The following is an 11787-nucleotide window of genomic DNA, read 5'->3' as shown; positions in this document are numbered from 1 at the left end:
AGCCAATCAGCGCAGCGCAGCACAGTCAGCCAGCCAATGAGGAGCGGCTTGAGCGGTGAGAGGTGAGAGGGCACTTTTGGAAATGGTTAAACTGATCAGATAAACTCTTACTGACCAGGCTGTTCCTTATATTGTGTCAAAATGTCACGATGACCAATAGAAATGCTCCTTTATTACTATAATTATAGAATAATATACAAGACATGTCCAAATATTTGTGGACACCCTTTGTAATGAACGCATTCAGCTGCTGGTAAACACACTCACACACAGCTTGTCTAGTCCCTGTAGAGAAGTACTGCCAATAGAATAGGACTCCCTGGAGCAGATAAACATGAACCTTTTGGCCCCATGCTGCCTAATGCCATGGGGTTAGAGGGGTATACAGACCCCCAGCTTTCCAGGAACTGAATTATGATGATGCTTCATCCAGTACTTATGGGGTGAATGCAATCAAATCCTCACAGCAATGTTCCAACAAAAGCAGGATAAAGTATTTTTTAATACCCTTAATTTCAGAAGACAATAAATAAGGAGGTGCCCTGATACTATATATCACTGTTGGTCAATGAAAAACATGTATCTCCATTTTTGTCTGTAGATTCTCCATGGTTTTGAACCCTGTAATTATTATAATTATGGATGAATATAATCGACCAATAGAAATTAATATAATTGATGAGTTGGAATGAACTCTTATTTTACATTGCCTTCCATTTAAAGCTAAGGGCATAAAAAAAATAAAATAAATAATAAAAAAAAAAAAAAAAAAAAAAAAAAAAAAAATATATATATATATATATATATATAGTATAATATGTATATATGTGTGTGTGTGTGTGTAATGTATAGCATCAGGGGACCTCATATTGCTTATTTTCTTATATATTTATTTAATTGATATAATTACATCTATACATTGGCGGTAACAGTTTATTTGGATTATACACCCACATTAGAATAAATGCAAAACAAAACAATCCAATGTAAATAAGTCACGTCCTCTACAGAGATAATTACATTATATATGTTCTGTGTATTATTCCATTATGTTAAATTCAGCGAATAAAAAGGTGATACCTAAAATGTGCAGAAAATGTTCATATTAAAGTCTGTAGAGGATGTTTATTTATTTACAACAAACAACAAATAAACAACAAAAGTGTCATTTCATCAGGAGCATTTAAACCTTTGCATAAGCCCTTTATGTATAAAGATTAGATTGTGTTGCTGATCAGTTCAATTATTGGTTATAAATACATATTTGTTTCCTCCAAATACATTTTTTATTTGTTTATTTATATACACTATGGAAAGAAGATACTGTAGACTTACTTACTTGTTTACTGTAAAATATAACCTGACCTGATCTTTGCTATTCTGTGCTGTTTAGTTGTTTATCTGCAGGACATTTGGTCACACAGATGACCAAAAAGAACAGCAAACACAACCAGAGGGAGTTTGTGAGGTTTCACTAAGATAAGCACTACATGCTCTTTCACTGCCATCCAGTGACCGTGTGGTGCGACTGCACTCAAGCTTACAGCACTAGGCCTCCTCTCAGCTCTCACAGCTTACATCGGCTAGACCTGTCCATTCCAAAGCAAAGCAACCGCCCTCAAGCCCTCCCTCCGACACACATTAGGGTGTGCATACCTACACACACACACACTGTTCACATTGTCCATTCTGGGGCGACAATACCTTGAGACATTCCAGACATTCCTGTCCTCACGAGGCCTGTGATTATTAAACGTGTAAATGGTGCTGCTAATGGGCAGGCCGAGCAAGACGGTGCAAGTCTATCAGCCTTGGCCACCTTGGACATATCTGACACCACTTATAGAGTGCAGCCAGCATTGTTAGGCCAGCTGATTTCTAACACCCTTGTAATTTGATCAGTTGTAGTGATCGACTCGGCAGGGTGTCAGTCAATGGGGATAAGTAGGGATTAATTGAATAGGTTTTCACAGCACTGTTTATTACACAGGCAAACTGGAACTGCTCACATTCACCTTTGCTAAATGGAAGCGATGTCCATTACTCAGTGATGTCCATAGCTCTGCAATTCAAATGCAATCCAAGTGGCACTTCCTTGCCATGGAGACCGAATAGCTGAACAGCTTTGCATCTGAATGCCAATTCCCATTATCCTAAATGGATCTGGTACAGAACAAGACAAACGTCTCAGGCATGTCAATTCAATTCATTCAGGATTGGTTATCTTAACCTTCTTAACACCTACATTGCATGTAGATGCTGTTGTTAAACTCACACCTGGGGGTTTGGGGAGGGGGGGGGACTTGTTGTTTGACCATTATGAATAGAGGGAGCAATGGTGCTCCACTCACTGACATAATCCCGCTCACTTTGATTTTAAAGGGTATGTGTGTCACCCCAATGCATAGATACAATAGACGTATAGCTCCGATTCCTATGCCATGGTGCAGACTGCACAGTAAAGTAGGAACAGTGTGGAAGGCTGTAGTATAAAGGTCACACCAATCAACAGCCCTCAAATTCAAGCCTCTTACTTCAACCAGGGAGCACAACCCTAAGGGGGACTTCCACAATTTGTATATAATTAAACAGTTAAGATGTAAACATTAAGGCAGAGAGGGGTTCAGGAGGAACTTAGCAGAGCGGTCAGAATTGGTCACAGTGGCGGTGAATGGATGCAGTTGTCCAAAGACGTCCAGAGATTATGGTGTCTCTAAAAGCTCTGTTACAAATGTATTAGCACTGTCGAAAACCCTTATATGTCAATTTCTGCTGTTTTTCACGTTTTGAAATAATGCAAATCTGGCAGTTGTTTTATATATTGTATCAAAATGAATTTCATGATGAATAGACCAATAGAAATGCTCCAAAATGCCTGGGGTTTTAAATTTTTTTACATTGACCTCCAATAAAAGCAAAGGTTTTTTCCTCCTCCTGTAAAATTGCCTTTTTTGTGTGGCAGTGATGATAATCTGCTCTGGGATATAGATAAAATAATCCATTGCTGGATGTTTTTAATGATATTATTAATATAAGATAATCCTTTATTAGTCCCACAGTTGGGTAATTCTCAGTGTCACAGCAGAAAAGGGATAGCAAGACACTCAGATGCAAAAACATAGATGAATTGCCAATATATACACAATATCAATAATAAAAAGAAGCAATAACAATATTATTTACAGATTATTTACAGATAATTGACTCTTAATTGCACATGGGGGGGGGTCCTGGACTTTTTTATGTAATTAATTTCTAATTTGACCTTGTTTTCTACCCTATTTGAAAGTCCAGTTGCCCAATCCCCATTCGTTTGAACTCCCCTCCATCACCAGCAATGCCCAGCAACAGCCAGCCTCCGCCTCTTTTCCACCTGCCGCTGAGGCAGAAACGCTGGGTAGCCTAGCATGCTCAGAGGAAAGCACAGCTCCCTGGATCTGATACAGCAGCTAACAGAGGCCTATGCTGAGCAACGTCACACTGGGACACAACAAAAAACCTCTTACAATGAGTTAGATGATGTTAAATAATCTCAAATTGAGAAATATTGAATATTTTCTATATATTGAAGAGGATTGGTTCCAGAGTAATGTTCTGAGTAATGTTCTGAGTAATTTCAAGCTTCCTCACAAAGATCTTTTACAGTAATCCGTTATGTGTGCACTGCTTGCTGCCTGAGGCAGTGTTTTACCACGGTGTTTCGAGCATGTTTAGGTTCAGACAGTGTTTTTTTTTATTCATGCAGAAAAAAATAGAAAACGTAACTCTAGCATTAACATTACATTAAAAAAATAACGTAGAATAGACGTGTACAATCCCTGCTGCCTTTGGATAGCAAATAAAAGAGAGTGGGTACATTTTTGTACGGTGACCCAATTCAGTTCCAAACACACTTTCAATTAATTTGTTTACATCAAATCTATTTTACAGGACAGAACTTTTAGGAATTTCCCTTCAAATACCCAATTACACTGAAACCACTGTCCAGATACAGCTCTAGCAGGGTACAGCACTCCCTACTTTTGAACGTTCTTGTGAACAGAGCAGAGCAATATGCTGCTTTGACTCCATAAGCATATACGCATCCACATACACTATCTGGACAAAAGTTTTGGGACATCTGCTCATTGTTCATTTTGAAATCAAGGGTGTATTGTGATGTATTATGTGTTATGTGTTTGTATGCCAATGGCCAACTGGCATATATGTCATATAGATTTCACTACATGATAAATACATGTCGGATATAAGGGAAGTTCACATCATATATTCTAAATCTAGATATTGCCATATATCAGATTTCTGTATCGAACCTTTGTCAGAAGAGTGTACACTGGACTGTGTGTAATGAGCTCAAATGAGTTTGCCATCACTGCTTTAAGCTGTCTCTATAGCGCCCTCTACGATTCTCATCTCAAAAAAAAAAAAGAAAACAAAAAAATATCAAATAAAAAATAAAGGTGCTTCACAAGGTTCTTGACGCGACACCACAGAAGAACCACTTTGGTTCCATAAAGAACATGTTTGTAATAAGGAGATGTAAGGGTGTGAAGCAGCTTTTGAAGGTCTAAAGAACCTTTATTTGATGTAAAGGTTCTTCACATCTCTAATACGGAACCCAAAGTGGTCCATCTATAGTTTTTCTAAAGGAACCTTTTGTAGCACTTTTATTTTTAAAAAGTGTGTAAAGGGAGTGAGAGAACATGTGAAGAACACATTTGTAAAAGAGATGTTAGAGTGTGAGGAACCTTTTGAAGGTCTAAACAACCTTCCCTTGATGTAAAGGTTCTTTACCACATCAAAGGATCCTGATTTAAAACATTGAATGTTGTCCTTCTTTGGCTTCACTCAAAGAACCCTTTGTAGCACCTTCATTTTTAAGGGTGCATGGACCTTTCTGAATACCATGAGATATCAATGCACGCGAAACTGATAAAAGCAAAGAAGAAGGACACACACACGCATTTACGTTCGTGAATCAACTTTTATTTCCAATAAAACCATTCAGGCATTTCCATATTCATGAGACGACTGTCGTCACCCTCACCTTTATCCTCAGCCTTAAGACCACCATCCTCATTTTTTAATTTTTAATTTTTTTTTTACATTTCTTTATTTGATACCGTGAACTGAATCTGCTCTAAAGTCTACAGACGATGTGAAAACCGGAAGTCAAGGCACAAAACAGACAGAGCGCAAGAGAACGGGGGTGGGGAACACGAAAGGAAAGGACAGTGAAAGACGAGAGAGTTATGCAACTTACATATTAGTCACAATTGTACAGTGTTTATCAAAGTGAAGCTAGGATTTCAGAGCGTTAAATGCATCAGCCGAGCTGCCGAGGGCGTGTCGCACTGCGGCTGAACCGGAGCAAGCTATTTTTTCCTCTTTTTATCATTTTTTTTAAGTGGTCCATCATGCAGTACGCTGTACAGTTGAGCCAGGAATGTTGTGGAATCCACAGGTAAGTAAAAAAAGCAAAAGTCGTATTGATCTCGGTCTGTGCTCTCATAGCTTTTACAAAAAGAAGCATCAGGCGGTTAAGTTTAATAAAATTATGCGCATCTGTTAAAGAAAAGGAAACGAGTTTAGATATCAAACGCTGTTTTCTCCCCCCCGCCCTCTTCATTTGTCCCGTCACTCAAAAGCAAAAAGGTCAAAGGGGTAAGAGAAACAGATCAGAAAATCACTGCTGCATTTTTTTTAATCTAAAGAAAATAGCTCCTCAAAATGAAAATATTTACAAAAAATAATAATAAAAATTAGGTGCAGGAGAAGGTGTTTTGGAATTCAGTGATGGGATTTTGCAATATTTTCTTCTTCTTCTTCTTTTTTGTTGGATTTCTCCTCTCCTTTCCCCCTATTTTATCACATAAAAATTCAGGGTTTCCCTAGATGTTTGTAGGCAGTCTGGCATTGTGCTCACCGATAGTGCAGACGCACCACCCAGTCAAGCTTTTCCTGGAGAAAGAACACAGGACCCAAAAATACATTGAGAAAGTTGCACAAACAATTTGACATATTTTGCAACCCCTCTCTCTTTCTCTCTTAGTAAACTGTGCAAATAATATTTGATGAATGGACCAAAAGAAATGCTTCTCCTTAAAAAGTCACTTTTTAAAGATGTGGACTGCAATGGTATATATATATATATATATATATATATATATATATATATATATATATATATATATATATATTTTATATACTGTATGCATTTCACATATATATATATATATATATATATATATATATATATATATATATATATATATGAGCTGCACAACATATTGTTTTAGCATAATTGTGTGCATGTGCAATGGTCGCAGGATGTGCAGTATCCTGCAAAGCAAAGTAAATACAAACACATCATGCTACAATTTTTTGTTCCTTTATACAAAAGGTAAATTCACAGTGTTCTCTTTTTCCAGGACAATCTACTGGTGCATTTTTTAATATTGCAACATAAATCTTTATATTAAAGATTACACCAAAAATCAGTGATCCCACGTGTCATGATTTTAATAATGCCCTCTATGCATCCAAGACTGGAGTCAAATAAATGATATAATCTACCTTTGAAAGCCATGGAAAATGAGAACTATATATATATATATTGTGCAGCTCTACCCTCGACTCATCCCAAAAGTATAGGATGGAGCACTATCATCATTCGAGAAACACAGTTCCACTGCTCCACAGCTCAATGCTGGGGGGGCTTTATACCTCTCTAAGAGATGAAAAATTGAAAAATCTTCTGTTTGATGTTACCTCATTTTGATAAGTATCGGAATACATATCTTTACATATTCAAAAATATTCTAATTCAAACTGGCTTCACAAAATATTATATATTATAGTTTCTTAAATCACACTATTTAATGAAGAGCAGAAACAGGTAGTTTTTACATCAACCTCGAAGGGTTAACTATACATAAGCTTGTGTGTGTGTGTGTGTGTGTGTGTGTGTGTGTGTGTGTGTGTGTATGTGTATTCACCTTGGCATCTTCCCTGGATGTGCCATTAGAAAAGCCCGCAGTCCTTTAGGTTGTTTTTGATGATGACGTCGGTGACGGCGTCAAACACAAACTGCACGTTCTTGGTGTCGGTGGCGCAGGTGAAGTGAGTGTAAATTTCTTTTGTGTCCTTCTTCTTGTTCAGGTCCTCAAATTTAGTCTGGATGTAACTTGCTGCTTCATCGTACTTGTTGGCTCCTGAATATCAGATGAGGCAGAACGGAAAACTGTCAGCGGCTCGTATGACTGCAGTCTGATGAAAACCCAATAACAGTTCCAGTTTTCAATACAAATATAATATAAAACTACTTTGGCTGCATATATATATATATATATATATGCATATATATAAACCAACTGAATAAAAATTTTCTGAATTACCAAATCTGAAACTCATAACTTGAGAAATATAAATCAAGAATTATTACTAGATGTTTATTACTACAGGGAAATTTAATTAAACTATGAAAGACATTAAATAGCGATATAAAAAGTCTTGAGTTTCCACTGTGTTTGATGGAAGCTTAATGTAGTACATAGACTTTAATAATAATGAAAATATATATATTATACCCCTCTAGCCCACAGCTGGCATAAGCCATGACGCCAACAGGTTCATGTTTATATCCACCAGTCCTATTCTATTGGCAATACTTCTCTACAGGGACTAGACAAGCTGTGTGTGCATTTGCAACATAAAGTAGGTGAATGCATTCATTAGAAGGGGTGTCCACAAACATTTGGACATATATATATATATATATATATATATATATATATATACAGTGAGGAAAATAAGTATTTGAACACCCGGGCGACTTTGCAAGTTCTCCCACTTAGAAATCATGGAGGGGTCTGAAATTTTCATCTTAGGTGCATGTCCACTGTAAGAGACATAATCTAAAAACAAAATCCGGAAATCACAATAAATGATTTTTTAATAATTGATTTGTGTGTTACTGCTGCAAATAAGTATTTGAACACCTGCCAATCAGCAAAAATTCTGGCCCTCAAAGACCTGTTAGTCCGCCTCTAAAACGTCCACCTCCACTCCACTTATTATTCTAAATTAGAAGCACCTGTTTGAGGTCGGTAGCTGCATACAGACACCTGTCCACCTCACACAATCAGTAAGACTCCAACTACTAACATGGCTAAGACCAAAGAGCTGTCCAAAGACACCAGAGACAAATTTGTAGACCTCCACAAGGCTAGAAAGGGCTACGCAGCTAATTGCCAAGCAGCTTGGTGAAAAAATATCAACTGTTGGAGCAATTATTAGAAAATGGAAGAAGTTAAACATGACTGTCAATCTCCCTCGGACTGGGGTTTCATGCAAGATCTCACCTCGTGGCGTATCAATGATCCTAAGAAAGGTGAGGAATCAGCCCAGAACAATGACCTGAAGAGAGCTGGCACCACTGTTTCCAAGGTTACTGTGGGTAATACACTAAGACGTCATAGTTTAAAGTCATGCATGGCTCAGAAGGTTCCCCTGCTTAAATCAGCACACGTCCAGGCCCGTCTTAAGTTTGCCCATGACCATTTGGATGATCCAGAGGAGCCATGGGAGAAAGTTCTGTGGTCCACTCGCTGTGTTTGGAGGACGAAGAATGATGAGTACCATCCCAAAAACACCATCCCTACTGTGAAGCATGGGGGTGGAAGCATCATGCTTTGGGGGTATTTTTCTGCACATGGGACAGGACAACTGCACTGTATTAAGGAGAGGATGACCGGGGCCATGTATTGCGAGATTTTGGGGAACAACCTCCTTCCCTCAGTTAGAGCACTGAAGATGGGTCGTGGCTGGGTCTTTCAACATGACAATGACCCAAAGCACACAGCCAGGATAACCATGGAGTGGCTCCGTAAGAACCATAGCAAGGTTCTGGAGTGGCCTAGCCAGTCTCCAGACCTAAACCCTATAGAAAATCTTTGGAGGGAGCTCAAACTCTGTGTTTTTCAGTGGCAGCCCAGAAACCTGGCTGATCTGGAGAAGATCTGTGTGGAGGAATGGGCCAAAATCCCTGCTGCAGTGTGTGCAAACCAGGTGAAAAACTACAGGAAACGTTTGACCTCTGTAATTGCAAACAAAGGCTACTGTACCAAATATTAACATTGATTTTCACAGGTGTTCAAATACTTATTTGCAGCAGTAACACACAAATAAATAATAAAAAAATCATACATTGTGATTTCCGGATATTTTTTTTTAGATTGTCTCTCACAGTGGACATGCACCTAAGATGAAAATTTCAGACCCCTCCATGATTTCTAAGTGGGAGAACTTGCAAAATCGCAGGGTGTTCAAATACTTATTTTCCTCACTGTATATATATATATATATATATATATATATATATATATATATATATATCGCTGCTGTCCAATGCAAAACATGTAGCTCGTTTTTGGCCGGTTTTAGTTTTCTCCGTTCTTTGAACCCTGTAGCTGTTCTGTACACTGTGTCAGTATTTTATGGATGAATGGACCAATAGAAATGCTCCAAACTGACTTGGAATAAAAAAAAAAATCTACATTGACTTCCTCCTCCTGTAAAGTTGCTGTTTTGGAGATACATTTACTGGACAACAACATACAACTATATATATATATATGTATATCTATATATGTATATCTATATATCTATATCTATCTCTCTCTCTCACTATATATATATATATATATATATATATATATATATATATATATATATATAGTTACCATTACGTTGCACCCATTGCTGATGAAGATGTGCAAATGCACACACACAGCTTGTCTAGTCCTTGTAGAGAAGTACTGCCAATATATATAAACCTGAGGCAATTACTTATATCCAATAGTAGCCAATTAGCCAATTAGACCCGAGGTCATTTAGACATATATCAGTCTTAAAGGCACAGTAACAAAAAATATATCACATATCACATATCACAGGCATCCAGGCTCTTCACTGAGAGCTATTACTCAACAAAACAACTAAATATACTAATATGAGAGACAACTGGAGATGTGAATAGCTGTGTAGACTGTTTTAAAGGCTGGTGATGCTCCAGACCTGAGTATTCAGGGAAGCAGATGTTAAGAGGACTGCGCGTGATCTTCTCCTCAAACAGGTCCTTCTTATTGAGGAAGAGGATGATGGAGGTCTCCGTGAACCATTTGTTGTTGCAGATGGAGTCGAAGAGCTTCATACTCTCATGCATACGGTTCTGAAAACATAGTGACGGTGAGAGAAGATGTTATACAGTTGACCGGCCACAAGGGGGAGCTGCTGCTCTTGCTATTTCCCCTCCTCCTGTTCATGTGGCCTATCAGCAGATGAAGCATTAAGTCACCACACGCTCGCTTCGTAAAATAAAACATTTAAGTCTTGGGTTTTAGAAACTCCAGCTGCGTGACTCAGTGTGCAATACGAACTCGCCCTCACCATCTCCTCATCCTCGGCCAACACCAGGTCGTAGGCGCTGAGGGCCACGCAGAAGATGATGGCCGTCACTCCCTCAAAGCAGTGGATCCACTTCTTCCTCTCTGACCTCTGGCCTCCAACATCAAACATCCTTCAGAGAGAGAGGAAGAGAGAGAGAGGAAGGGAGGGAGGGAGGGTGAGAGAGGTTGTCCTTGCTTAACCATTAACATTTAATGTGGCTCTTCATGTGAAGTACCTACACCCTTCATCAGCTACTTCATTCAGGTAACAGCTGAATTACAGCGATGATTCAGACAAAAATCTCATTTACTCTTTTCACCCTTACTCTGAATGCAGTCAGCCTGTGCTCATTTTACTGGCTCAGTCACTTTTAGTCTATAGTTTATTCACTTTATTTACAAAACGATATATATATATATATGACTTAGCACAAAAAAAGGAAATCTGTGTTTGGTGGACAATCTTTTTGTTTTAATAATGATTCTTGGCAATAAATCCCTTTAATGGTGCCACATTTGTAAGGAACATGCATTTGTGGGATGAGCAGCAGAGCTGAGTATGTGGGTTGCGTCCATGAAAAATTTGCCAAATTCATACATACATATAGATTACTGATGCAGCCTATAAATATTTTTTTTTGACTATATGAATATGCCAGTTCTTTTTATTTTGCCACAATATGCTTCAATATGCAGTCATTAATTCTGTAAATTGATCTGATATTTCATATGATGTATATATATTCTCACAAGTCAATATATAATATAATAAGATATATATATATATATATATATATATATATACAAAACATCTTTAAAACATGTTTCCATTTGTAAGAACACACATATATAATATACTATACTATACTATTATATATATATATATATATATTAGCACACACTCACACACACATATATATATATATTTATACACAACTATACAGGGCTTGATTAAATAGGGCAATACATTTAATTTTATCTCCAAAACAGGAACTACGCAAACAGCAGTTTCTGAACTTGTAAACTCATGAACTTGCTGTATGTAACAGTATTACATTTCTAAATCGTTTTTGGATGACTTCTGTTTTGATATAGTGTATATCTGCACCTGTACCGCTTGTCTGATACTCGTCTTTAATTGAATTAATGTAACACGTTAACAGGTTCACCCCTCCAGCAGCTTTCAGAGAGCTTTCCTGCAGCACGTCTGCCAAGTTAAGCTTAGACTCCATGTACATAAAAAACACACCAGTGATAACATCATTTTCTATATAATGTACAGAACAATAGCATTATATAAAGAGGGTGGGTGGGCGTTGGCTGCGGGTGGGTGGGGGTG

The 11787-nt window shown here is 37.7% G+C and overlaps 1 protein-coding gene across 1 annotated transcript in view; it reads right to left on the bottom strand.

The window, feature by feature from the left end:
* Positions 1–4964: 4964 nt before the first annotated feature.
* The window catches only part of gnai2b (guanine nucleotide binding protein (G protein), alpha inhibiting activity polypeptide 2b), a 96977-nt gene continuing 90154 nt past the window's right edge, over positions 4965–11787 (bottom strand). Inside the window, exons 6-9 of the mRNA XM_072684885.1 lie at positions 10450–10579; positions 10078–10231; positions 6999–7214; positions 4965–5961 (exon numbers count right to left, since the gene is read on the bottom strand). Of these exons, the coding sequence (XP_072540986.1) occupies positions 7024–7214; positions 10078–10231; positions 10450–10579 (475 nt within the window). The 3' untranslated portion in view covers positions 4965–5961; positions 6999–7023. The remainder of the gene's footprint in view (positions 5962–6998; positions 7215–10077; positions 10232–10449; positions 10580–11787) is intronic.

This window comes from Salminus brasiliensis, chromosome 7 (assembly GCF_030463535.1).
Source record: "Salminus brasiliensis chromosome 7, fSalBra1.hap2, whole genome shotgun sequence".
Taxonomy (NCBI): Eukaryota; Metazoa; Chordata; class Actinopteri; order Characiformes; family Bryconidae; genus Salminus; species Salminus brasiliensis.
This window is presented reverse-complemented; position numbering and strand designations above follow the sequence as displayed.